Genomic DNA, 27,497 nt, shown 5'->3' with positions numbered 1-27,497 from the left:
TTTCATTGCCAAAGGGAACATATCCTCATGAGGAATGACATCCCTCAATATCAGACTTCTTCTAGGGTGACCACGTGTCCCAGGTTTCCCGGGACAGTACCGCAATACAGTGTCCCGGTGATCTGCCGTGCTGGTTCCAGCTATCGTGGAAGTTCCAGCGCATGCGCAAGCTGATGTGCTGAGATGGTTCCAGCTATCGGGAAAGTTCCTTCAAGGACTGCGCAGGCGCAAACTTGCTGACGGAAATCTCCGAACCGTGGCTGGCTCGCTCGGCCTCCTGGCTCTTTTTTTAAGATCCTCCAATCCACGGGGATGTTAAAGAATGAGCCTGGATGCCGGGCGAGGTTTGGAGATTTCCGTTGGGAAGTTTGCGCCTGCGCAGACTTCCAAGGAACTTCCCCGTCAGGGGAACATAGAGGACAAGTCACCGGAATTAAACTGACACAGCCAACCCCCCCCCACTCTGATGCCCCCAAAAAAGGGCGCCACATCACCGCTTTACTCACTGACAGTACTTGCTCTGGCCGGGAATGCCTGGAGGAGAACAATCCCCGCCCCCTGCTTGTGATTGGAGAAATAAATCCCACCTCTTGTGTCCAATCACTGTGCTGTGATTCGTTACAGCACAAGCTGATTTTTGGGAAGGGGGGTGTGTCCCTGAATGGTAGTTTGGAAATGTGGTCACCCTATTCTTCACATGTCCATAGAGTTCAATCAATTGAAATATCAAGTCCTGGTTTCTGAGCTCTCAGGTTTAGCAAAGATCTTCTGTCTTCGTAGGGCAGCCTGTGATTGAAAAAGAGGCTAGAAGGAAAAAAAGAGAGAAAATTTGCAGATATTAAAATATTTCCACAGTTGTTAGAAAGCAAAACATTAGTTTTGGAGGCAGTGAAAATGCATTGGAACTCCTGTTAGGTTTTTGGTGAGTACGCGACCCATCAGGGAGATTTCCCCTCACTTCCTGTCTCAGAGGAACAACAGGAAGTCTGATGAGCTTCCCAAGTTTAGGACAAATGCCACCTTTAGGCAGTTGATCACCACAAAAGGATTTCACCAGGGCCGATCCTAGGCAGGGTGCATTGCACCCAGGCGCCTGCAGAGGTGGGGGCGCTGAAGTGCCAGAGTTCTCCCCTCCCTCCTTCTCTCCTTGTTTGTGTCCATCCAGAACTAGTGTTCTGAGCATAGGTGTGTGTCCGTCCAAAACTGATGTGTGAGCATAGGGCAGCCCGTCCAGCCTGGCAGTGCTCGGGGGAGGGGCCACTCCTCTTCCCGACATGAGGGTTCTAGTTTTCAGTGGCTGCTGAGTGCTGATGTGCAGGAATGAATTCCTAACACTGGGAGTCTTGGATCCCGCACTGTCTCCACCAACTCCAGTTGGAATGCCCCCCTCTCCTATCTCTATCTCAGGCTGGACAGAGAGAGAATCTAGGTGAGTCACAGTGTTCAGTGTGCTGTGCTGGGGGATGGCATTCCCAGCATCCCTTTACACATGCTCTGGGCTGCCCCTGCTCTAGATATTTTATGGCATGATAGATTGCATAGGATACACAGCCCCTGCCCAGGAGACTTACGATGGGCGTATCACTAGATACACCGTCGTAAGTCCTAATCTGAGCCCGCGCAAATTTAAGCGTATGCTCATAATGAGATACGCTTAAATGTTGCTAAGATGCGACCGGCGTAAGGCACTTACACCGTCGTATCTTAGATGCATATTTATGCTGGCCGCTAGGTGGCGTTCCCGTTGTTAAATATGCAAATGAGCAAATACGCCGATTCACGAACGAACGCCAGGCCGCCGTATCTGTTTACGTAGTTTGCGTAAGACTTACGCCCGGCGTAACGTTACCCCTGCTATAGTGAGGCGCAGCCAATGTTAAGTATGGACGTCGGGACAGACGTAATTTACGTTGTTTGCGTAAGTCGATTCACAATTGAGCTGGGCGTAAGTTACGCTTACGTCGCTTTCATTGACAATTAGCGACGTGATTTGGAGCATGCGCACTGGGATTCAGTCGCGGCCGGCGCATGCGCAGTTCGTTCGGCCACGGGGACGCGCTTGATTTAAATGCTACATGCCCCCTACCCGCCGAATTTGAATTCCGCCGGGTGCTTTACGCTACGCCGCCTCAACTTTACAGGCAAGTGCTTTGTGAATAAAGCACTTGCCTGGAAAACTTGCGGCGGCGTAACGTAAATGACATACGTTACGCCAGCAGAAAGATCCGCTGATCTTTCTGAATCTGGCCCAATATTTTTTTACTTTTTGCTATAATAATATCCCTATTTTTTTGAAAAAAAATATTTTTTTCCTCAGTTTAGGCCGATACGTATTCTTCTACATATTTTTGGTAAAAAAATGGCAATAAGCGTTTATTGATGAGAAGCCACACTAGACTCATTTACATTATAACAGACAGACAGGTGGCTGGAGTTGACATCAGCATCTTCTAACAGTATGTGTCCCAACATTATGAATCAGTCGCTATTTCTAATATGACATATAGAGGGTTCCCAGAGTCTGTGGGCCTAATCCACAAAAGGGATACGACGGCGTATCTACTGATACGCCGTTGTATCCCTGTTTCTATCTATGGAACTGATCCACAGAATCAGTTTCACATAGATAGGCAGAAGATCCGACATGTGTAAGGGACTTACACTGCCGGATCTTAGGATGCAGTACCGCAGCCGCCGCTGGGGGCATTTCTCGTCGAAATGCCGCTTCGGGTATGCAAATTAGCACTTACGGAGATCCACAAAGCTTTTACGCTTCGTTTTTTCTCCGTAAGTATTAGTTTGCCGTCGCAAAATTAGGGCTGCTTTTACAAAGTGTAAAGTTAGTACACCATGTAAAAGTAGACCCTTCTTTCCCGCGACGCTGTCAAATTTCTTTTAAAAAAAAATTTTTTCCCGCCGCATCTTTTTTTTTTCCCCCCGACGCAACTTTTTTTACCCGGCGCGATTCACAAAACTCGGCGTAACGTAAAACCGCGCAAAGCACGTCGGGAAAATCGCGTCAGGAGCATGCGCAGTACGTCCGGCGCGGGAGCGCGCCTAATTTAAATGGGACTCGCCCCATTAGATTAGGAACGCCTTGCGCCGGACGGATTTAAGTTACACCGCTCAAAATTTCTAGGTAAGTGCTTTGTGGATCGGGCACTTAGGTAGAGATTTTGCGGCGGTGTAACTTAAATGGGAAAAATTACGTTGCGCCGGGTTTTTGTGGATTAGGCCCTGTGTGTCTTGGGGGGACATGGACCTGAATCCAAAGTAACACCACCTCATGGGTCCCCAGGCATACAGCTCACATAGAGCACCGTTCCTCCAAATGCCAGGGCCCATGATCGGTTGGCAAAAGGCCAGCATTCAGTCCCCTCCAAAAGCCTCTGTCCCGGGTGAGTCTGTCACAGGGGGTATTCAGGAAGTTAAAAATTGATAGTGATAGACAGGAAATGTGTACACACTATTAGATTTTCTGCAGATTTCTGTCTTCAGGTTCACCAAAACCATGTAATTTGATGTCAAACCTTAAGGCCTTGTACACACGAGAGGATTTCCGCTGGAAACGGTCCGCCGGACCGTTTCCAGCAGATAAATCCTCTGGCGGATTTTGATCTGATGGCTGTACACACCATCAGATCAAAATCCCAGCGGAATACATCCGCGGTGACGTGGCCGCGCCGTCGCGGCAACGTGCGCGACCCTGGAAGGTAAATACTTCCACGCATGCGTCAAATCATTATGACGCATGCGAGGGATGGGATCGGACGGACTTATCCGGTGAGTCTGTACAGACGACCGGATAAGTCCGGCGGACAGGATTCCAGCGGATAGATTTCTTAGGCCCCATACACACGAGAGGATCCATCCGCTGGAATTGATCCGCGGATCAGTTCCAGCGGATAGATCCCCTGGTGTGTACAATCCAGCGGATCTGTTTCCGCGGATTTTTATCCCCTGGGATGGATTTCCAGCGGATAAAAATTTGAAGACATGCTTTCAAATCTATCCGCTTGAATCCATCCCAACGTATTGATCCGCTGGTCTGTATAGACTCACCGGATCAATCCGTCCGAATCAATCCCCTGCATGCGTCGTAATGATTCGACGCATGCGTGGAATTCCTTATATGACAGCGTCGCGCACGTTGCCGCGTCATCATCGCGGCGACGGCGCGACACGTCATCGCGATGGGATTTCGGCGCGGATTTCGATCCGATGGTGAGTACACTCCATCGGATCAAAATCCTCAAGAGGATTTATCCGCGGAAACGGTCCGGTGGACCGTATCCGCGGATAAATCCTCTCGTGTGTATGGGGCCTTAGCATGCTAAGAAATTTTTATCCGCTGAAAATCCGTCGGCTGGATTTTTTTCCGCCTGAAAATGTCCGCTAGGCCGTACACACGACCGGATCTATCTGCTGGAACTGATCCGCGGATCAATCCGGTCGTGTGTACGGGGCCTAATGCCGCGTACACACCATCACTTTATGTGATGAAAAAAAATGACGTTTTTAAAAACGTCACTTTAATTGACTGTGTGTGGGGGAAAACGTCGTTTTGTGTCTTGTAAAAAACGACCAAAAAAAATTGAAGCATGCTTCAATTTTATGTGTCGTTTTTCAAAAGTGCACTTTTTACTTCACAGAAATTGACCGTGTGTAGCAAAAAACGTCGTTTTCTAAGACGTTTTTTCATCCACGCATGCCAAGAAGCTGGTAAAACGTGGTGGAACGTAACCTCACTTTGCAAGAACATTGTGAGAAAAACGATGGTGTGTAGGCAACTTCGTCTTTGAAAATTGAAGTTTCAAAAACGTCATTTTTTACTTCACAGAAAGTGTCGTTTTTTTTCATCACATAAAGTGATGGTGTGTACGCGGCATAAGAGTTTCAATTTGTATGCAATCAGGCAGGCCCTTGCACTACATGTTTTGGTAAATCTGAAGACAAAAATCTGCAGAAAATCTAATAGTGTGTATGGGGTTTAAGATAGAATTAGTACAATATGGCACTATTCACAGAAGATAAGGAGCCATCCAACTGACAGTTGAAAACCCCTTTATCAAAAAGTGTAAAAAAACCTCCATCTCATCATCATTGTCTGGTCTTGGATCCACATACCTGATGCTCTTCAGGCTGGGTGATTGTAGGATGAGATCTCGGAGGTGAGGGGTGGAGGCACCCGTAAGGCTGTTGTTGCTCAGATCTAGATATGTGAGGTTCTTATTGTTAATCAGAGGCATCATCAATGGGAGGTGTTCATCATCGAGCAAAATATCCTTTAGCCTGTCCGAGAGGAGAGAAAAGTGTCATGTCTACCCCAAATCGGTTTTGCTAATTTTTAAAAGTACTATAGAGAGTTTACAAGTTTAGCTTTTCTTCTTTCCATTTCTCTCTATTCCTTCTTTGCTCCCTCCCTGCCATTGTTCTTTAATTTCCTTCCACTGTTCCTCTCCCCCTTCCTCTTCTCTCTTCTCCTTTCCCTCTCCCTTTCCTCTCTTCTTCTTACTCTCTTCCTTTCCTCTCTTCTCCTTTTCTCCTTTCCTTACTCTCTCTATTTCCACTCTTCTCCTTCCCCTCTCCCTTTCCTATCATCTCCTTTCCCTCTTCTCTCTTCTTTTCCCCTCTCCCTTTCCTCTCTTTTCCTTTCCTTCTCCTTTCCTCTCTTTTCGTTACTCTCTCTATTTCTTCTCTTCTCCTTTCCCTCTCTCTTTCCTTTATTTTCCTTTCCCTCTCCCTTTCCTCTCTTCTCCTTTCCCTCTTTGCTCTCTTCACCTTTCTCTCTCCCTTTCCTCTCTTCTCCTAACCCTCTCCCTTTCCTCTCTTCTCATTTTCCTCTCCCTTTCCTCTACTTTACCTCTCCCTCTCCCTTTTTGCTGTCTTCACCTTTCCCTCTCCCTTTCCTCTCTTCTCCTAACCCTCTCCCTTTCCTCTCTTCTCATTTTCCTCTCCCTTTCCTCTACTTTACCTCTCCCTCTCCCTTTTTGCTGTCTTCACCTTTCCCTCTCCCTTTCCTCTCTTCTCCCTTTCCTCTCCTCCTTTCCCTCTCCCTTTCCTCTCTTCAACTTTCCCTCTCCCTTTCTTCTCCCTTTCCTCTCCTCTCCATTCCCTCTCCCTTCCCTCTCTTCTCCTTACTCTCTCCCTTTCCTCTCTTCTCCTTTCCCTCTCCCTTTCCTCTCTTCTCCCTTTCCTCTCCTCTCCTTTCCCTCTCCCTTTCCTCTCTTCTCCTTACTCTCTCCCTTTCATCTCTTCTCCTTTCTCTCTCCCTTTCCTCTCTTCTCCTTTCCCTCTCCCTTTCCTCTCTTCTCCTCAACCTCTCCCTTTTTTCTCTTCTCCTCAACCTTGCTTTACCTTTCACTTTCCTCTCTAGTCTATTCTCCTTTCCCTCTCCCTTTCCTCTCTTTTTCTTTTCCGTCCCCCTTTTCCCTTTCCTCTCTTTTCCTTCCCCCCCTCTCTTCTCATTTTCCTCTCACTTTCCTCCCTTCTCCTTTCCCTCTCACTTTCCTCTCTTCTCCTTTCCCTCTCACTTTCTTCTGTTCACCATCCCTCTACCTTTCCTTTCTTCTCCTCAACCTCTCCCTTTCCTCTCCTCCTTTCCCTCTCCCTTTCCTCTCTTTTCCTTTCCCTCTCCTTTTCTTCTCCCTTTCCTCTCTTCTTTCCCTCTCACTTTCCTCTCTTCTCCTTTCCCTCTCACTTTCCTCTCTTCTCTTTTCCCTCTCCCTTTCTTCTCTTCACCATCCCTCTACCTTTCCTTTCCTTTCTTCTCCTCAACCTCTCCCTTTCCTCTCCTCCTTTCCATCTCATTTTTCTCTCTTCTCCTTTCCCTCTTCCTTTCCTTTCTTCTCCTTTCCCTCTCCCTTTCCTCTCTTTTCCCTTCCCTCTCTTCTCCTCTCTCTAGCCCTTTTAATTTCCTTCCTTACTATTTCTTACTTCATTCTTTCCCTAATATTTCTTCCTTCGTTCTTTCCTTTCTACCCCGCTCCCTTCTCCTCTCTTATTCATTCCATCCCTTCCTTATCCTCCCTAACCTACCAAAGTAGAGTGTTCCCTTAAATGGTAGCCCCTAGAGCTGCCTATACTTACATTTCCATTGCTCCCTCACTGCTCCACTTTCCCAAAGGAAGAAGAAGGACTCGCCCCCATGTAACATTGCTATTTGCCAATTACCAACTATACATCTGTCCAGTGATGGTATACTCACCTCAAGTGCTCCACAGCGCAGGTTGGACTGGACAAAGCCTCCATCAAGTCACCAAAGTAAGGACAGTTCAAATAATTAAATGATAGCTCGAGTATCTTCAGAGATTGGTTACTTCTTAATCCTGATGCCAAAAGGGAGCAGGAAGTGTCCGCCAGCCAGTTGTTGCACAAACTGGAGAAAGAAATAAGAATGTAAGAACATGGGAATGATGAAGTATATATCAATTTGTGTGTGACATCCCTTCACTGACTCTTGGCCAGCAGCAGGCCCGTCGCTACAGGACAGGCAAAACAAACAATTGCTTGGGGCCCCGAGCTGGCCTGGGGCCCCCAACATCCCCTTCCCAGGCTGTAGCGTGGCCAAGCTCCTCTTCCTGCCTCCTGGAGTCCTGTCAGTCCGACCAGGTACCGCGCACGGTACAGGAGATTCAGTTTCCTATTCCCGGCGGACTGACAGAAAGTGCACACTTCCTTTCAGTCCGGCCGGGAACACATGAAACTGAATCTCCTGTACCCCACGGTACCCGGCCCTGGCACTATCTGATAGGGGGTTGGGGACCCATAATGATAGAACACCGGACTGACAGGAGGAAGAGGAGTTTGGCCACACTACAGCGGCAGCCTACAGGGAAGAAGGGGAGGTGAGAATAGAAAAACATAGGGACTGGGGGGGGGGGGGAGTAAGAACATGAGTGTAACAAAATTGTGAAGCGCTAACGTAGGCTTTGCGTGCAGGGGGGGGCCCCCATTTTGCTTGGGGCCCCCAAATTCCTTCAAACGGCCCTGCCAGCAGGTCCCATATGGTTTAGGGCCTTTTCCATAAAATTTTCTTGGTGAGTTATTTTACAAAGTAGGTTGCCAGGTCTTACCTCAACCCTCCCCTTTTACGCAGAGAAGAGAGGAAAGGTAGAGGTATGGCGAAGAGAGGAAAGGGAAAGGGAAAGGATAAAGAGAGGAAAGGTAGAGGTATGGCAAAGAGAGGAAAGGGAAAGGATAAGAGAGGAAAGGGAGAGGGTAAGGAGAAGTTTCTGGTTATGAAACTAATTATGGCAAGGGTGATCAAACTGACTCCCAATTACACTCAATATTCCACAAGCTAGGTCGAATCCTTGAAAAAAAATGTCTGCCCTTTTTTGGCACATAAAAACCTTTGATCGCTATGTAAGAGAATCTATTAACCCTTATGGGTTACGTGTACAAATTTTTCCTAAGGCCTCGTACAGACGACCGGATCTATCCGCTGGGATTGATCCGCGGATCAGTTCCAGCAGATAGATCCGGTGTAGCATGCTATAAAATCTATCCGCTGGGATCCAGTCCAGCGGACTGATCCGGTCGTCTGTACAGACTCACCGGATCAGTCCGTCCGCTCCCCTCCCTCGCATGCGTCGTAATGATTCGACGCATGCGTGGAAGTATTTACCTTCCAGCGTCGCGCACGTCGCCACGTCATCGTCGCGGCGACGGCGCGACACGTCACCGCGGATGTATTCCGTGCGGATTTCGATCTGATGGCGTGTACAGCCATCAGATCCAAATCCGCCAGAGGATTTATCCGCTGGACGCGGTCCGGCGGACCGTTTCCAGCGGATATCCTCTCGTGTGTACGGGGCCTAACACTGAACACATTAGTCACGATTGTAGAAAAGAATGGGAGGTGAACCTCAAGACATGCTCTAGAGAAATGATGCTTATACTGACTAGAGAGTATAATAAGCAAATTGACTCTCTTGACAGAGACATCAATAACTTGGAATTGGCACTGACACCCTTCGCGGATCATGTGCTTCTTCCCAAGCATCAAACCAAAGTGAAAGAGAATGGCTCGGATTCACATAGCACTTACGCCGACGTATCTCGAGATACGCCGCGTAAGTGTAAATGTGCGCTGTCGTATCTGTGCGCCATGCCCACAGAACTAGATACGCCTGAAAATAGGCTTCATCCGACCGACGTAAGTTTCCTACGTCGTCGTATCGTCGGCGCATATTTACGCTGGCCGCAAGGGGCGCTTCCACTGATTTACGAATCAAATATGCAAATGAGGAAGATACGCCGATTCACGAACGTACTTGCGCCCGGGGCATTCATATACGCGGTTTACATAAGTCGTACGTCCGGCGTAAAGTTAATCCTCATAAAGCAGGGGTAAGTCATGTTAAGGTATGGACCAGGGAACAGCCGTCGTATTTTACGTTGTTTACGTAGTAGTACGCGAATAGGGATGGGCGTAGGTTACGTTCACGTCGTAGGCAGTGATTCGACGTATCTTAAGGAGTATTTCCGACGTGATTCTGCGTCCACGGGACGGCACAGATGTGTTGGTGAACATCCACAACCAGTCCCACCAAATGCCTTCTCTTTTACATTCGTTCTACTCACTCCAGTTCCTCTAATTGGCAGGTAGGACTGGACAAAGCCGTCATCAGGTCACCAAAGTGAGGCCCATCCAGCCTGTTATAAGACAGTCGAAGTTTTCGAAGGGACTTGTTGGCACTGATTGCCGGTCCTAAATACGAGCACGCCCGGTCTGTTAGTCCAGTGGCTGCCAAACTACAGAGAGGAAATATAAAACATCTGATTAAAAATAATTTATACTGTTCATTTTCAGTGAAGTGCAGATTTCAAGTGTAATGTACTGTCTATGCCAGTGGTCTCCAAACTGTGGCCTGCGGGCCAGATGCGGCCCTTTGCTTGCCTTTATTCGGACCTTAGGACACTGTTACTCTCACTGATACAAGGCAATATTCCTTCCACTGACCTCAATGATGAGTCGCCATGTCTTCCATCGACACCAACAGTGGGGCATAATACCTGCCACTGACGCCAACCAGGGGGCACTATTTCTCCCACTGATACCAATGGTGGGACACTATTCCTCCCACCGATACCAATGATGGGACACTATTACTCCCACTGATACCAATGATGGGACACTATTCCTCCCACTGACACCAATGATGGGACACTATTCCTCCCACTGACACCAATGATGGGACACTATTCCTCCCACTGACACCAATGATGGGACACTATTCCTCCCACTGATACCAATGATGGGACACTATTACTCCCACTGACACCAATGATGGGACACTATTCCTCCCACTGACACCAATGATGGGACACTATTCCTTCCACTGATACCAATGATGGGACACTATTTCTCCCACTGACACCAATGATGGGACACTATTCCTCCCACTGATACCAATGATGGGACACTATTACTCCCACTGACACCAATGATGGGACACTATTCCTCCCACTGACACCAATGATGGGACACTATTCCTTCCACTGATACCAATGATGGGACACTATTCCTTCCACTGATACCAACGATGCATACTAGCACATTATGACATTACCTTGCAGGTAAGAGTTAAAAAAATAACAACGTCCAGCGGTTTACAGCCACTTTAACTGAACAGGCTGAAGTTAGAAGCTAATTGGCTACCATGCACAGCTGCACCAGGTCTGAAGGGCAGTATACTGGTCCTTTGTTTGGAGACCCCTGGAGTCTGAAGTTGGACTTTAACCAAAAAATGTATTATATCCTTTCTATTTTACAACATCATGAACTCATCATCCTCCCAACTTACTGCAGAGTGTGTATCTTGCAGTCGGGATGTTTTAATGCTGAACATATAAACTTGACTCCGTCATCTCCGAATCTACTGTCATTGAATCTGTAAGGAGTGAATAAGATACATTATTTCAGTAACATATACAAAAAATGCCTTGTGCGACTACCAGTGGCGGTTCGTCCATAGAGGGCGCTGGAGCGCCGCCCCCTCTGGCTCTCACCGCCACTGAGTCAAATAACATAGATTCATGCATTGCACGAATCTATGTTATTTTCGCCGCTGTTATTCAGATGGTCGGCGCTCAATGTCCGGCCATCTGAATAACGCCAGCTGGTTGGCTGTACGGAAATGTCTATCAAAGCCAACAGCTCTGATAGGCTTTCCCAATACAGCCCTCGGGTCCCGGAAGCTTATTCTCGGAGCGCACAGACTGTACGCCCCTTGAATAAGATGACAGGCGTCTCAGCCAATCAGGTTGGCCGGTTCTGGCTACCAGTAACCTGATTGGCTGAGACGCCTGTCAGTCATCGAGGGCGGGAGAAGACATCGTGGGACGTGGATGCCTAAAACCAGTAAAGGTAAGTGCCGGGCGGAGGGGGAAGAAAGCAATTTACAGGGCACAGTGGGGACAATTGGCACAGCGGCGACCATTAAAGGGCACAGTGGCTGCGTTTAATGGCATGGCACAGTGGTGACAATGCATGGCACAGCGGCTGCGTTTAATGGCATGGCACAGTGGTGACAATGTATGGCACAGTGACTGCGTTTAATGGCATGGCACAGTGGTGACAATGGATGGCACAGTGACTGCGTTTAATGGCATGGCACAGTGGTGACAATGTATGGCACAGTGGCTGCGTTTAATGGCATGGCACAGTGGTGACAATGTATGACACAGTGGCTGCGTTTAATGGCATGGCACAGTGGTGACAATGGATGGCACAGTGACTGCGTTTAATGGCATGGCACAGTGGTGACAATGTATGACACAGTGGCTGCGTTTAATGGCATGGCACAGTGGTGACAATGAATGGCACAGTGACTGCGTTTAATGGCATTGCACAGTGGTGCAAATTGATGGCACAGTAAGAACAGGAAGTGAGGATTTCTCAGAAGAAATACGGACATTTAAAAGCAAAATGGAAGGATAAGGTAAGTGAAGGAGGACGGCACTAAGGGAAAGGAAGCTATTTAGGGAAAACAAATTGTACCTTTACAACCCCTTTAACACCAAGAGCTTTTGATATTTACTAGACATAAGAGGAAATGCATTTATATCGTACCCTATGTCACGTATTTTATGTAGAGCAGGTGCAAATCTCTCAACATCTTCCCTCCGAAGCTTACATTCTCCTAAGCCAAGAACTTCAATCTCTTCAAAGGACTGAATTGTAAAAGACACCACAGAGCAGTCCAGAGGGGTCAGGTTGACTTGACCAATGTTAAAATGTCTGAGCGATCCAAGACATTCCAAAACAAATTCCTTATTCTGTAGCTCAAAGAATTTAAAACATATACTCAAGAGCCTTCTTTTTTTTAAGGTTTTAAATTCTGTAACCTCTTTTTTAAGCCAGGTGAGGACATCTTCGGCAGCATCAGAAGAAAAGTCACCCAGATAAGGCTCTAAAATGGTCCTGGTGGAGATATCGGAGAGGCCACAGAGAAACGAGAGAAATAGTTCACCATAGTTATCTTTGAAGAACTTGGTTCTTTTAAGTGAGCTTTCTAAATTCTCAGGAGAATAATCAATATAATGGACCAAGGCAGCCAAAAATTCCTGGGTGATGGGGTGAAGGAAGGAGAAGGATGCCTCGGGGGAACGTGTGTATTCTTTCATTAATTCTGGAAAAAGGTTTGAGGTCGGGTCCACATTAAACTGTGATAAGGTCTGTTTTTCGAATTTGGTAATGTGGTTCATAACTTCATGTTCTGCCATCCACCCGATAGAGGTCAACAAACTCCGAGCCTTAATTTTATCCAGACTATGCTTGGACAGAACATCAGCAATGAAGGCCGCAAAGAGCTGCGTCAGAGTTTTCGGCAGTGATGGCATCATTTGGTCATCATTGGTTGATTGGCCTTTGAAGAACTTTGATAGGACTGTGCAGATGATCCAGCAGTACGATGGGTTGTAACAGAAAGTGTACAGCACACCGTTCTCTCTCAGAAAACCCAAAACCTTCTCTGATATTTCCTTGTTCATGAAGAATCTTTCAATGTAAAGTTGACTTTCTTTTGGTAAGAATCCAATGACCTCCAGTGCTCTCTTGAAAATGTTAATATCCTTTCCCGCTAATCTGTCTGGTTGACTGGTCATAAGCAACGAGCAACCCTTGAGTAGAAACTGTTTTGCCAAACCAACAACAACTGCTCCAACATTCTCTACTTGTTTTATATCACGAGGCAGCTGTCCAAATATAAAATCTATTTCATGAACACTTTCATCCAGGCCATCAAAGATAAAGAGTAGCCTTTCTGGATTCTCTAAAATGTTCCCAAGTTGATTCTCTAAATATGGATATTCCTGAAGGATCATTGACTCCAAGCTGATCTTTTCTAGCTTGTTGAGATCCCGGAACCTTAAGAAGAAGATGAAAGAAAACTGCTGATAGAATTTTCCATTTGCCCAATCACAAACCAGCTTCTCCAGTAGAGTTGTCTTCCCTATTCCTGGCACACCAGTCACCATCACCGCATGTGGGGCACATCTTAGATTTTGGCACCAGCTGAACAGTCGGTTAGGAGAAACACTTCCTGCAGCAGGTCGTACGTAATCTTTATGTTTTTCTGCGGTCTCTAAAAGCTTGTGATTCGCTGATCTATGAAAGGGGCGGACATGGGATACAATCAGATCCATGTAACGATCAGAAACATAACATTTCTGTTCTGTAGATTCCGAGGGCTTCGGTATAGCGATTTCTAGCAGATGTTGCTTGTGATGTTCCTGTATTTCTGCCAAAGCAAAGAAAGCAAAAAATAACATCAATACAATTATTATAAAATATAAAAATCAAAAAAATGTAGTTGCCCAAAAATCAATCCATGTGCCAAAATATTTTTTACCCCCTGAAATACCAACCTGTTTTTTTTTGGTCAGGTGGCCATGGGTTCTAAGCTTACCCCAAACTGCATGTGATAAGCTAGACATGCTCAATAGAAGCATCTAAAACAGTGGTTCTCAACCTTCTAGTGCCGTGACCCCTTGATAACATTTCCCAAGTTGTGGGGACCCCTAACAGTAAAATTATTTTTGTAGCGTGGGTTGTCAGCACCCAAGGCATGACAAGTAATTTGCGCCTAAACCACAGACATTTAGCGCTACCTGAGTCCTTTTAATGGCAACTATAATCACACTCTTGGGCCCAGATTCTTAAACGAGATACGACGGCATATCTCCAGATACGCCGTCGTATCTCCAAGTTGCGCGGTCGTATCTATGCGCCTGATTCTTAGAATCAGTTACGCATATATTTAGCTTAGATCCGACAGGCGTAACTGTGTTACACTGTCGTATCAAAAATGCATATTTACGCTGGCCGCTAGGTGGCGCTTCCGTCGAATTCCGCGTCGAGTATGCAAATTAGGTAGATATGCGAATTCCCGAACGTACGCCCGGCCGACGCAGTAAAGTTACGCCATTTACATTAGGCTTTTCCCGGCGTATACTTGCCCCTGCTATATGGTGGCGTAAGTGCGGCGTAACAATGTTAAGTATGGCCGTCGTTCCCACGTTTGCACAAGTCATCCGTGAATGGGGCTGGACGTAATTTACGTTCACGTCGAAACCAATGTCGTCCTTGCGGCATACTTTGGAGCAATGCACACTGGGAAATTCCACAGACGGCACATGCGCCGTTCGGGAAAAACGTCAATCACGTCGGGCCACAGTAAATTTACATAAAACACACCCCCCTGATCCAAATTTGAATTAGGCGAGCTTACGCCGGCCGATTTACGCTACGCCGCCGCAACTTATGGAGCAAGTGCTTTGAGAATACAGCACTTGCCCGTCTAAGTTGCGGCGGCGTAACGTAAATCGGATACGTTACGCCGCCGCAGAACTACGAGAATCTGGCCCACTGTGTCTCCGGCTTCACTGTGTCTCCGGCTTCACTGTGTCTCTGACTTTGTGGTGTTTCGCAGCAGTGACACTTATGCCGAAATCAGGATATGGGGTCTCCTCCAGCCCATCCCACTTCACATTCCTCACCAGTCAGCTGACCTCTAGTCTTTGCCCCCAGCCATGCTGTGAACTGAATGGGCGCCTGCAAAGAAGCTGAGTGGGCGGCCGCGGGCTCCAGGTACAGCCCAGCTGGGCAGCCACAGGCTCCAGGGCCAGCCTGCTGGGTGGCCGCAAAAAGGCTGGGAGAGTGGTGCGGGCTTCAGGAATAGTCCAGGATTCAGTGACCCCTGGCAAATCATCATTTGACCCCCGAGGGGGTCCCGACCCCCAGGTTGAGAACCACTGATCTAAAAGATGTCTTTAAATCGAGCTGCCATTATAAAGAGGAACACTCGGGCCATAGGAGCTTTCATGTTTAGATAACTAGTCCATCTAAAAGTGGATACTTAGTTACAGGTGAAACATAAGGGTCTGAATCCCCCGGCTTCATAGGACGTCTTAGATACTCTCACAGCAAAATCTTCCTGCCATACTTTCCACACCTCACCTGGGAGTTTTGAATTTATTTTCTAACCTTTCTGATAATGTTCTCTCCTGAGAGAAGTTTTGCCACAATTCATCTCTCAAGTCACGTTTACGGGTTTACTTAACTACTTCAGCCCCGGAAGAATTGGCTGCCCAATGACGGCCCATTTTTTGCGATTCGGCACTGCGGCGCTTTAACTGACAATTGCGTGGCACCCAAACAAAATTGACATCCTTTTTCCCCACAAATAGAGCTTTCTTTTGGTGGTATTTGATCACCTCTGTAGTTTTTATTTTTTGCGGTATAAACAAAAAAAGAGCGATAATTTTGAAAAAAAAGCAATTTTTTAAACTTTTTGCTATAATAAATATCCCCCAAAAATATGTAAAAAACATTTTTTTTTCCCAGTTTAGGCCGATATATGTATTCTTGGCTTTTGCATGTTTCATGTGTGCTATTGTGGCCTTAACCAAGTAGGGGTCACAATACTTTTGCAGTCATCTGGTGTGCCTAGGGAGGGTTCGAGCTAGTTAAAAGGGGTGAATCAGTTATTGAGAGTAGATCCCAAATCTAACCAGAAGCTCCTCCGGGGGTAGCGCTACACTATTTTGAAAGCCTTATAAGGGGAACTTTCTTCTGGCACAGAGCTTCCTTGGTGTTCTGTCATTATAAAGTCCTTCTTTCAGCTTAGGCTTCTAACCTTTTATTTAGAAAGTTGGGATAGACAATCCCACATGGGTATGGCTCCTTTCTCACTATTTTACACTAATGTCCTAAAGCAGGGGTGCCCAACCTTTTGAAGAGCGAGGGCCACTTAAGCAACTTGGTAACCAGTCGCGGGCCACATTGAGTGGAGCGGACAGATGACAGGTCACGGCTACTCTATAGGTCCTCCCAGATGGAATGGGACGAATTCCCTTTTGTTTTTTGGATTGGAGGTAGGCGAGCGTAAACGGACATCTGTCGCTCTGTAGAGGTTAATTGAGGGTCCAATTTGGTTGGGATGATCATGTGAAAAGGGCCTAAGACTGCTTTCACCCTGATGTGCTGCGGTTTACCCATAATGTGGGTGCAGCATAATGCACCTGTGTCTATCCTGCTTTAATTTGCCATAGACTAGCTGTAGAGAAAGCATCGGCCTATGGGGCTCTGCTCCGCAGCCGCTTTCTTCCTCTACCACCACCATTCACAATGCGATCTGGGCTTGTCAACCCACCATTCCAGCGTAGGAGGTCGCGGGCCACATCAGAGGGCTCCGCGGGCCACATGTGGCCCCCGGGCCACTGGTTGGTTACCCCTGTCCTAAAGGTTAAATATTTACCAATTCAACCTCTAGATGGAACTATTGTATTATACATGCCATAGGTCATATATATCAGCTATGTTGACCATTGGTTACCTGAATGTATCGTCTAAACAGAATTCCTGTAAAAATAAAGGACGCATCTAAGGCTGCATTCACACCTTAGCGCAGTGTTTTGTACCGCGATTTGGCACGACAAATTGCAGCGTTTTTTACCGCGATTTGCCGCGTCAAAACGCGGCATTTTTTACCGCGGTTTTCGCTGGAGGGGTGATTTACACATTGTCGGCTATGCCGAACGCCGAAGCTGCCTGAAAAAAAAGGGTCAGGGACTTGTGTTGAGCTTCAGGCGTACAGCGTTTCGGCGTTCGGCGTGGAGATGTGAACCATAGAGAACAATGTTAAATCACCCCTCCAGCGTATTTCAGGCTGCAATAGCGTCGGGCTTCAGGCGTTAAAACGTCTAGGTGTGAATGGAGCCTTACTGTCAACTGATATTTTCCCAACATACAACAATAGTATCCATGTTCTCATTGTATCCAACAGCATTTATTTGAGAAGTGTCCACTCAAAGAATTAAATGCAATACACAGAGGGACTTGGAACCTAAAGTAGCTGTATAGCGTGCATTAGCGTCCCAAACATCAAACAACCTCTAATATTTACCTTTCAGCTCTGGAGTCAGAGGGTGTCCATTCCGATCCAGTAATATCTGTTGCATCACACTGTCCCCTAAGCAAATGGAAATCACAGAATGAGCCAATAAGTAATCATTAACCAGGACCTCCTTAGGTGGGACCCAGTCGATTACTGAGTCCCCAGTCGGCAGATCAATTGCTCCGGGCCAACGTGGTCCCGAAGCCAGGTTCCTTGCGTTGCACGCGCACCCCCCGGCCCGGAAGGCCATTTGCCGGGGCGGCGTGAAGTAGCTACCCTAAAGATGGTCGCCACACGAGGAGAAGAACCCAGGAAGATGGCGTCTGCCCCATAAATACTCTCTCCCAGCATGCACAGCGAGGCCAAACCCTCCTGATAGGCTGCTGGGCAAGAGCACCCAATCCCGGACTCCACTGCTGCCACCTACCGACCTGGGGTGATCTCACCCCAGAAAGGACAGAATGGACCCACAGCACAGCCAACACTGAGACAGAGGCCCAAATTTGGACAAATCAACATGGTCAGAGTTAACTAACTCTCTGACCCCCTCTAAATTTAACATAGCAACGGTTCTGGAAAGTAACCAGACGCTACACAAGTGTAAGGATAAACAGAATAGCACAAAATCTAATAACATGAACTAATCATCCCAGTGCTATACACTAATCGGCCACTTAGGTACACCTGTTCAATTGCTTGGTAACGCAAATTACTAATCAGCCAATCACATGGCATCAAATCAAAAACATATATTTGCTTCTATCTAAAGCCTTTTTTTATGATCTAAGTTAGGGGTCTCCAAACTTTCTAAACAAAGGGCCAGTTTACTGTCCTGCAGACTTTAGGAGGGCCTGACTGTGGCCATTGGAAGCAGAAAAGGTCCCGACATCCGTAGGGAAAAAACAATGCCCCAGCCTTGGTGTCAATGGGAGGAATTGTGCCCCATTGTTGGTGTTAGTGGGAGGAATTGTGCCCCATTGTTGGTGTTAGTGGGAGGAATTGTGCCCCATTATTGATGATGGAAGGCGGAATTGTGTCCCTTTATTCATGTCATTGAGAGGAATTCTGTCCCATCGTTGGTGTCAATGTGAGGAATTGTGCCCCATCATTGGTGTTAGTGGGAGGAATTGTGCCCCATCATTGATGATGGAAGGAGGAATTGTGTCCCTTTATTGATGTCATTGGGAGGAATTGTGTCCCATCGTTGGTGTCATTGGGCTCCATTGTTGGGTGTCATTGGGAGAAATTGTGCCCCATCATTCGTGTCATTGGGTCCCATTCCTGGTGTCATTGGGAGAAATTGTGCCCCATTATTGGTACCATTGGGAGAAATTGTGCCCCCCTCATTGATAAGAATTGTTTCCCACCATTGGTGTCAATGGGTCCCATTGCTGGTGTCATTGGGAGAAATTGTGCCCCCTCATTGGTGTTATTGGGAGGAATTGTGCCCGTTCATTGGTGTCAGTGGGGGGATTTGTGCCCCTTCATTGTTGTCAGTGGGGGGGATTTGTGCCCCTTCATTGTTGTCAGTGGGGGGGATTTGTGCCCCTTCATTGTTGTCAGTGGGGGGATTTGTGCCCTATTATTGGTATAAGTGGATGAAATAGTGCCTCAAGGGCCGGAGAAAAGCAAGCAAAGGGCCGCATATGGCCCCCGGGCCGCCGTTTGGAGACCACTGATCTAAGTATAAGAATATACAAGTTCAACACACAGAATTTCACATTTTACTTACCGAATTTATCCAATTCGTCTCGCAGTGCATACAAATGAGTCGGGGCATTAAAAAACTGAAGATCGTAGATGGCTTCCAAGAATCCCATGATGGCCTCTTTTCCAGCATCCAGAATATCTTGTACCAGCTTCTCAGAGAACATGAAGGGTCCCAGGTCGCTCCTTATTTTGAGATATAACTAGAATACAATGTTACTGATTTCAGGGAAAAAAAACGGAAGGAAAATATTTGTGAAAATAATTGGTTTCATCGGGCCAGATTCACATAGAATTACGGCGGCGTATCAGCAGATACTCCGACGTAAGTCCGAATCTAAGGCCGTCGTATGTTTAAGTGTATTCTCAAACTGAGATACACTTAAACATGCCTAAGATACGACGGCCAGCGCCGTTGTATCTTAGGGTGCAATATCTACGCTGGCCGCTAGGTGGCGTTTCCATTGCGGTCAGCGTAGAATATGCAAATGACTAGTCACGCCGATTCACGAACGTACGCTTGGCCGTCGTAGTGATTTTACGTCGTTTCCGTAAGCGATACGCGGCGTAAAGATAAACATGCCCCCTAGGTGGCGTACTCAATGTTAAGTATGGCCGTCGTTCCCGCGTCGCAATTTGAAAATTTAACGTCGTTTGCGTAAGTCGTCCATGAATGGCGCTGGACGCCATTTACGTTAACGTCAAAACAAATGACGTCTGTGCGACGTCATTTAGCGCAATGCACGTCGGGAAATTTACCCGACGGAGGATGCGCAGTACGATCGGCGCGGGAGCGCGCCTAATTTAAATGATCCACGCCCCCTACCAGGATCATTTGAATTAGGAGGGCTTGCGCGGGTTGAGTTTACGATATGCCGCCGCAAGTTTACAGGTAAGTGGTTTGTGAATCAGGCACTTGCCCGTAAAACTTGCGGCGGAGTAACGTAAAGGAGATACGTTACGCCGCCGGAGATCTACGAGAATCTGGCCCACTATCCCAAAGCGACTGCTCCCTCCACCCAAACGGTTATGTTCAAATGGCTTTTCTGGAGACTCATGTTGAGCAGGAGGGTCAAAATCAATTTCACCCTTGGCATCAGCATTATGGTTGCCTCCAAATTTCCTCCTTTAGACTCTGTAGGTTGTAATAAAGAGACAGAGGGCCAAATTCACGTACCTGGGCACATCTTTGTGCAGGCGTAGCGTATCTTATTTACGCTACGCCGCCGCAACTTAGAGAGGCAAGTGCAGTATTCACAAAGCACTTGCTCCGTAAGTTTCGGCGGCGTAGCGTAAATTGGCCGGCGTAAGCCCGCCTGATTCAAAGTAGGAAGCAGGTGGGCGTCATCTATTTAAATTAAGCGTGACCCCATGTAAATTAATGGCCGGTCAAACTGGGCATGCGCGCGCATGCTCAGAATCACATTGCATATACTCCCTAAGATACGTCGGCGCAATGCCTACGACGTAAACGGAACTTACGCACAGCCCAATTCACGTACGACTTACGTAAACTACGTAAATTTTGTTCCGACGTCCATGCCTTAACATGACTTACCCCTGCTTTATGAGGGGTAGAGTTATGCCTTACGTAAACAGCATACATTAATACGCCGGGCGCAAGTACGTTGGTGAATCGGCGTATCTAGGTCATTTGCATATTTATAATGGGAACGCCGAATGCGTCCAGCGTAACTATGCGCCGGCGTAGGCAAGTTTCGTCGGACGGCTGAAGCCATGTTTTTCGATGTATCTTGCTTTGTGAATCGGCGTAAAGATGCGACGGCGCACATTTGAAATCTGGAGATACGCCGGCGTAGAAGCTTTCTGAATCTGGCCCAGAGAGTCTGAAAGAAAGCAGCTTCTGCCGCCCTCTCTTTAGAAACCTCACAGTGCTCTGGGATTTATTTGTCATAGTTGTTTTTTCTTTTAATTATTTTATTTTGCTGCTGTTTGTGGTTAACCTTCTCCTCATAGCTTTGATTGCTGTAAAAGTCAACACATTTTTCTACAGTAGTTACCTCCATATTGAGGATATTCCGAGTTGCCATGTACTCCAGCAGCTGTTTGAATTCGGTGGCGGACGCCACAATGTAGATCAGGTCATTCTTAAAATACTCGTAGATTAGCTGTAGTTCATTGACGTTGTACTGAGACAGCAGCCGATGGAACTCTTCTCGTTCGCCTGGATAAAGAGAGGGACAGAATTAAACTTTTTTTTCCGTCACTTCTATAGATGAATGCTAAAGCGCCAACATAAGTAGGACTTAGTAGAGAATTGTAAAACAGTGGAACCTCGGATTACGAGCATAAGCTGTTTCCAGGAGAATGCTCGTAATCCAAAGTACTCGCATATCAAAGCGAGTTTCCCCATTGAAGTCAATTGAAACGAAAATAATTTGTTCCGCATTGACTTCAATGGCATGCAATACCAAATGCGGCCAGAGGTGGGGGGGGCGCCTGAAATGGGCTGGAGGCCCGAGGACACTTCGGCTGACCTCGGCAAACCTCGAAAACTGAGTATTTCCGTGTCTTTCCGAGCATTTCCGGACGCCGCCGATCGGCTCTGCTCAGCTCCGTCGCCCCCACTTCCTCAGGCCAAACGCAATACTGCACACCGCTTTCACTCCCGTTGCATCAGAAATCACACTAGTGTAAACCAGGGAACACAGTCGTTCTATAGACTCAAGGGCCCGGATTCAGAGACAACTTACGCCGACGTATCTGTTGATACGCCGCGTTAGTTCTAGGATGCGCCGTCGTATCTCTGCGCCGTATTCTTAAAACCAGATACGCCTGAATTCTGGCTCCACATCCGACCGACGTAAGTCTCCTACGCCGTCGTATCTTGGGTGCATATATACGCTGGCCGCTAGGGGCGCTTCCGTTGATTTACATGTCGAATATGTAATTGACCTAGATACGCCGATTCACGAACGTACTTGCGCCCGTCGCAGTAAGCTACGCCGTTTACGTAAGGCGTACGTCCGGCGTAAGTTTACCCCTCATAAAGCAGGGGTAAGTCATGTCAGGCCGGGTACACACGGACAAACATGTATGGTGAAAGCGGTCCGTCGGACCGTTTTCACCATACATGTCTGCCAGAGGGCTTCTGTACGATGGTTGTACACACCATCGTACAGAAGTCCGCGCGTAAACAATACGCGGGGCGTGTCCGCGGTGTCGCCGCGTCGATGACGCGGTGTCGCCGCGACAATGACGCGGCGACGTGGGCGGCCCGCCTTTAAAATGCTTCCACGCATGCGTCGAAGTCATTCGACGCATGCGAGGGACGGCGGGCGCCTGGACATGTACGGTAGGTCTGTACTGACGACCGTACATGTCCGAGCGGGCAGAATTCCAGCGGACTGTTTTAAAACAAGTCCAGGAATATTTGTCTGCTGGGAAAAGGCCCGGCGGGCAAATGTTTGCTGGAATTCGGCCCGCTCGCGCCCACACACGAGCAAACATGTCTGCTGAAACTGGCCTGCGGGCCAGTTTCAGCAGACATGTTTGCTCGTGAGTATGGGGCCTCAGGGTATGGACGTCGGAACAGCCGTCGGATTTTACGTTGTTTACGTAAGTCGTACGTGAATGGGGCTGGGCATAAGTTACGCTCACGTCGTACGCATTGAGCCGTCGTATCTTAGGAAGAATATGCAACGTGATTCTGAGCATGCGCGCGCATGCGCCGTTCGATCGGCTATTCATTTACATGGGGTCACGGTTAATTTCAATACATCACGCCCACTACCTGCCTACTTTGAATTACGCGGGCTTACGCCGGCCCATTTACGTTACGCCGGCGTAAATATAGGAGCAAGTGCTTTGTGAATACTCAGCTTGCCTCTCAATGTTACGTCGGTGTAGCGCATATGAGATGCGCTACGCCAGCACAAAGATACGCCGATGTACCTGAATCTGGGCCACAACGTTTTTTTAACGTATTAACCCCTTAACGCCCGCCGCACGACTATTTACGTCCACAGAATGGCACGTACAGGCATATGGGCGTACAAGTACGTCCCTGCCTTCTAGCGGGTGGGGGGTCCGATCGGGACCCCCTCCGCTGCGTGCGGCGGGCGGATTCCCTCGGGGAGCGATCCGGGACGACGGCGCGGCTATTCGCTATTCGTCGCGATCGCTCCCCGGAGCTGAAGAACGGGGAGAGCCGTATGTAAACACGGCTTCCCCGTTCTTCACTGTGGCGGCTGCATCGATCGAGTGATCCCTTTTTATAAGGGAGACTCGATCGATGACGTCAGTCCTACAGCCACACCCCCCTACAGTTGTAAACACACACTAGGTGAACCCTAACTCCTACAGCGCCCCCTGTGGTTAACTCCAAAACTGCAACTGTCATTTTCACAATAAACAATGCAATTTAAATGCATTTTTTGCTGTGAAAATGACAATGGTCCCAAAAATGTGTCAAAATTGTCCGAAGTGTCCGCCATAATGTCGCAGTCACGAAAAAAAATCGCTGATCGCCGCCATTAGTAGTAAAAAAAAAAAATTAATAAAAATGCAATAAAACTATCCCCTATTTTGTAAACGCTATAAATGTTGCGCAAACCAATCGATAAACGCTTATTGCGATTTTTTTTACCAAAAATAGGTCGAAGAATACGTATCGGCCTAAACTGAGGAAAAAAATAGTTTTTTTAATATATTTTTGGGGAATATTTATTATAGCAAAAAGTAAAAAATATTCATTTTTTTCAAAATTGTCGCTCTATTTTTGTTTATAGCGCAAAAAATAAAAACCGCAGAGGTAATCACATACCACCAAAAGAAAGCTCTATTTGTAGGGAAAAAAAGGACGCCAATTTTGTTTGGGAGCCACGTCGCACGACCGCGCAATTGTCTGTTAAAGTGACGCAGTGCCGAATCGCAAAACGTGGCCTGGGCATTTAGCTGCCTAAAGGTCCGGGGCTTAAGTGGTTAAAATGAATGCATTAAGGTAAAAAAAATAAACTTCTGGGTGCAGTTTCCCCCTCAACCCCCCCCCCCCTTATACTTACCTGAGCCCCATCTCGATCCAGCAATCTGCATGAGAGCAGCGGCTCTCTCCTCTTATATATAATTTATATATAGAAGCATATATTTTGATAGACCTACCATCACGGTATCTTGTAGGCATCTGACCCATCTTCTGTTCTTGCAGAGCAAAATGGTAACCCGACCTTTAAAAATAAAAATATAAATGATATATATCTGTAGAACCCTCTTAGTATAAGATGCTAAGTAAATGCATTTGTTGGCTCCTCTGTAGTCATTGGAGCAGCTATTGATTGCTTTGGGCTGTTCTAGATTTCACAGCTAGCAGTTTGATTGTTTTGTTTGATTGAGAACCGATGGCAAGAAAAATATGGCAAAGAGACTAACCCTTACCTACTCTATTCACAAATAAAAATAGTTTGGCCTTTACACTTTGTTAGCAACAAACGAAAAAAAACATCAATTGCTGCTACTGTGCCATCAAACACAGCCACTGTGCCCATCAATTGCCGCCACTGTGCCCATCAAACGCAGTCACTGTGCCCATCAAATGCTCCCACTGTAACATCAAACGCAGCCACTGTGTCCATCAATTGCTGCCACTGTGCCATCAAACGCAGTCACTGTGCCCATCAATTGCCGCCACTGTGCCCATCAAACGCAGCCACTGTGCCCATCAAATGCTCCCACTCTGCCCATCAATTGCTGCCACTGTGGCCATCAAACGCCACCACTGTGCCCATCAAACGCAGCCACTGTGCTCATCAAACGCAGCCACTGTGCCCATCAAACGCAGCCACTGTGCCCATCAAACGCAGCCACTGTGCCCATCAATTGCAGCCACTGTGCCCATCAAACGCAGCCACTGTGCCCATCAAACGCAGCCACTGTGCCCATCAATTGCCGCCACTGTGCCCATCAAACACAGCCACTGTGCCCATTAATTGCCGCCACTGTGCCCATCAATTGCCGCCACTGTGCCCATCAAACGCAGCCACTGTGCCCATCAAATGCAGCCACTTTGCCCATCAAACGCAGCCACTGTGCCCATCAATAGCCGCCAGTTTGCCCCATTAAATGATGCCAGTTTGCCCCCCCCCCCCCCGCCTGGCACTTACCTGTCTCGGGTCAGCGCTGTTCTCCACGCTCCCTCCGAGTCCTCCATGTCATCTCTGCTATGATTGGAAGCCTGATAGGTGTCCAATCACAGCGCCTGTCGCTTTAGCCAATCAGGTGACCGGTGACCAGACCCGGTGCACCTGATTGGCTGAGAGGCGGGTCAGTGTCAGAGAAGCGATTCCCTAACACAGCACTGTTTTAAACAGGGAACGCACAGCAGTGCGCCCGCGGTTTAACACTTTGGAAGCCTACTAGAGCCCACAGGCTCTAATCAGGAAGCCTATTAGAGCCGACGGCTCTAATCAGGCACTTCCAAAACACCCCCGCCGCTGTAATTCAGATGCCCAGCCCCCGACAAAGGGGCCGGACACCTGAACAAGGGGGTGGCAGCGGCGATAATAGATAGATTCATGAATTGTTGATTGACGGGGGCAGGAGAGAGAAGGCGGCGCTCCTGCGCCCTCTATGGACGCACCACCGCTGTATAAACACAACATAGCGCTATAGACTAGGGGCCAGATTCTCGTACATCCGCGCAATTTTGTGCGGGCGTAACGTATCTGATTTACGTTACGCCGCTTTGTGAATAAAGCACTTGCCTGTAAAGTTGCGGCGGCGTAGCGTAAATCACGCGGCGTAATTCAAATCCGGCGGGTAGGGGGCGTGTATCATTTAAACAAAGCGCGACCCCGCGCCGAACGAAGTGCGCATGCGCCGTCCGTAAAATATCCCAGTGTGCATTGCTCCAAATGACGTCGCAAGGACGTCACTGGTTTCGACGTGAACGTAAATGACGTCCAGCCCCATTCACGGACGACTTACGCAAACGACGTAACTTTTTAAAATTTCGACGCGGGAACGACGGCCATACTTAACATTGTTGCGCCGCACTTAGGCCACCATATAGCAGGGGCAACATTACGCCTAACGTAAACGTCGTAACTTTACTGCGTCGGCCGCGCTTACGTTCGGGAATTCGCGTATCTAGCTAATTTGCATACTCGACGCGGAAATCGGCGGAAGCTTTAAAAAAAAATTGCAGTTACGATCCGACGGCGTAAGAGACTTACGCCTGTCGGATCTAATGGATATCTATGCGTAACTGATTCTAAGAATCAGTCGCATAGATACGCCGGGCCAGATTAGGACTTACGATGGCGTACATGGCGCTGCGCCGTCGTAAGTCCTTTGAGAATCTGGGCCTAGGTTCACTTGGGCTGTATCTACAATTAGATCTCATTAGCTTGGCTGTTCTGCCTATTTATTGTTTGAGTGTTTTACAGTCAATATCAAAATCCCCCCCCATCCCCCCAGTCTGCAACACGTGTTTTATTTCCGCGGTGTCACGACATGGTGTCCCCCCCCCCCCCAGGCAGTAAAAAATAACAATGTTACCTGCAATCCTCTTCTACAATCTGGGCCTGTGGGGACACCCTGTGCTTTGTGCTCTCCCGTCACTTCCTGGTCGGACTCTGATCACTCGCCACACCCAGCAATTCACCTTCCCGCACCTGCCTGCGGTTCAACAGAGATACACCAATTAACCCTTTCACTGCCATTTTTGCACAAGTATAAAAAGAAATTAAGGCCTGAAAAAAAATGTGCTGAAAAACTATTGCTCTAGTGCTAGAATTATTGCTCTCGCTTACTAATGTAAGCGAGAGCAATAATTCTAGCACTAGACCTCCCTCTTTAACTCAAAACTGGTAACCTGTAGAAATTTTTAAACGTCGCCTATGGAGATTTTTAAGGGTCAAAGTTTGTCGCCATTCCATACGCAGGTGCAATTTTAAAGCGTGACATGTTGGGTATCAATTTGCTCGGCATAACAATATATTTCATAATATTAAAAAAAAATGGGCTAACTTTACTGTTGTCTTATTTTTTTTATTTAAAAAAGTGTATTTTTTTTTAAAAAAGTGCGCTTGTAAGACCGCTGCGCAAATACGGTGTGAAATAAAGTATTGCAACGACCTCCATTTTATTCTCTAGGGTGTCTGAAAAAAGTATATACCGTATATACTCGAGTTTTTCAGCACATTTTTTTGTGCTGAAAATGCCCCCTCGGCTTATACTCGAGTCACCTTTTTGTGCCTGATCTCCCGGATTTTGGGGGCCAGATATCGGCCGGCCGTAGGTCCCCTGGACTTTGCACACAGGTAGCCCCACTCTTCCTCTACAAGTGTGCAAAGTTTGTTGTCGGGGGCAGGGGCGTATCTAGGGTATGGAAGCCATGGCAAGTGCCATGGGCGCCATATGAAGGGG

General features: G+C 47.6%; 1 protein-coding gene across 3 annotated transcripts in view; it reads right to left on the bottom strand.

Moving 5' to 3' along the window:
* Window positions 1–26,770, bottom strand: part of LOC120920973 (NACHT, LRR and PYD domains-containing protein 3-like) — a 71,092-nt gene extending 44,322 nt beyond the window's left edge. Inside the window, exons 1-11 of one of the 3 annotated variants that reach the window (XM_040333480.1) lie at window positions 26,628–26,768; window positions 24,234–24,298; window positions 21,134–21,297; window positions 19,138–19,315; window positions 17,415–17,480; window positions 12,080–13,748; window positions 10,812–10,898; window positions 9,589–9,759; window positions 7,208–7,378; window positions 5,128–5,292; window positions 618–804 (exon numbers count right to left, since the gene is read on the bottom strand). In XM_040333480.1, the coding sequence (XP_040189414.1) occupies window positions 711–804; window positions 5,128–5,292; window positions 7,208–7,378; window positions 9,589–9,759; window positions 10,812–10,898; window positions 12,080–13,748; window positions 17,415–17,480; window positions 19,138–19,315; window positions 21,134–21,297; window positions 24,234–24,264 (2,796 nt within the window). In that variant the 5' untranslated portion in view covers window positions 24,265–24,298; window positions 26,628–26,768 and the 3' untranslated portion in view covers window positions 618–710. Of the gene's footprint in view, window positions 1–617; window positions 805–5,127; window positions 5,293–7,207; window positions 7,379–9,588; window positions 9,760–10,811; window positions 10,899–12,079; window positions 13,749–17,414; window positions 17,481–19,137; window positions 19,332–21,133; window positions 21,298–24,233; window positions 24,299–26,627 lie in introns of those variants that run through there. The other 2 variants (XM_040333482.1, XM_040333481.1) reach the window with 2 other exon arrangements.
* Window positions 26,771–27,497: the final 727 nt, after the last annotated feature.

This window comes from Rana temporaria, chromosome 13 (assembly GCF_905171775.1).
Source record: "Rana temporaria chromosome 13, aRanTem1.1, whole genome shotgun sequence".
Lineage (NCBI taxonomy): Eukaryota > Metazoa > Chordata > Amphibia > Anura > Ranidae > Rana > Rana temporaria.
The sequence above is the reverse complement of the archived record's forward strand: the minus strand, read 5'-3'. Positions and strand labels throughout refer to the sequence as shown.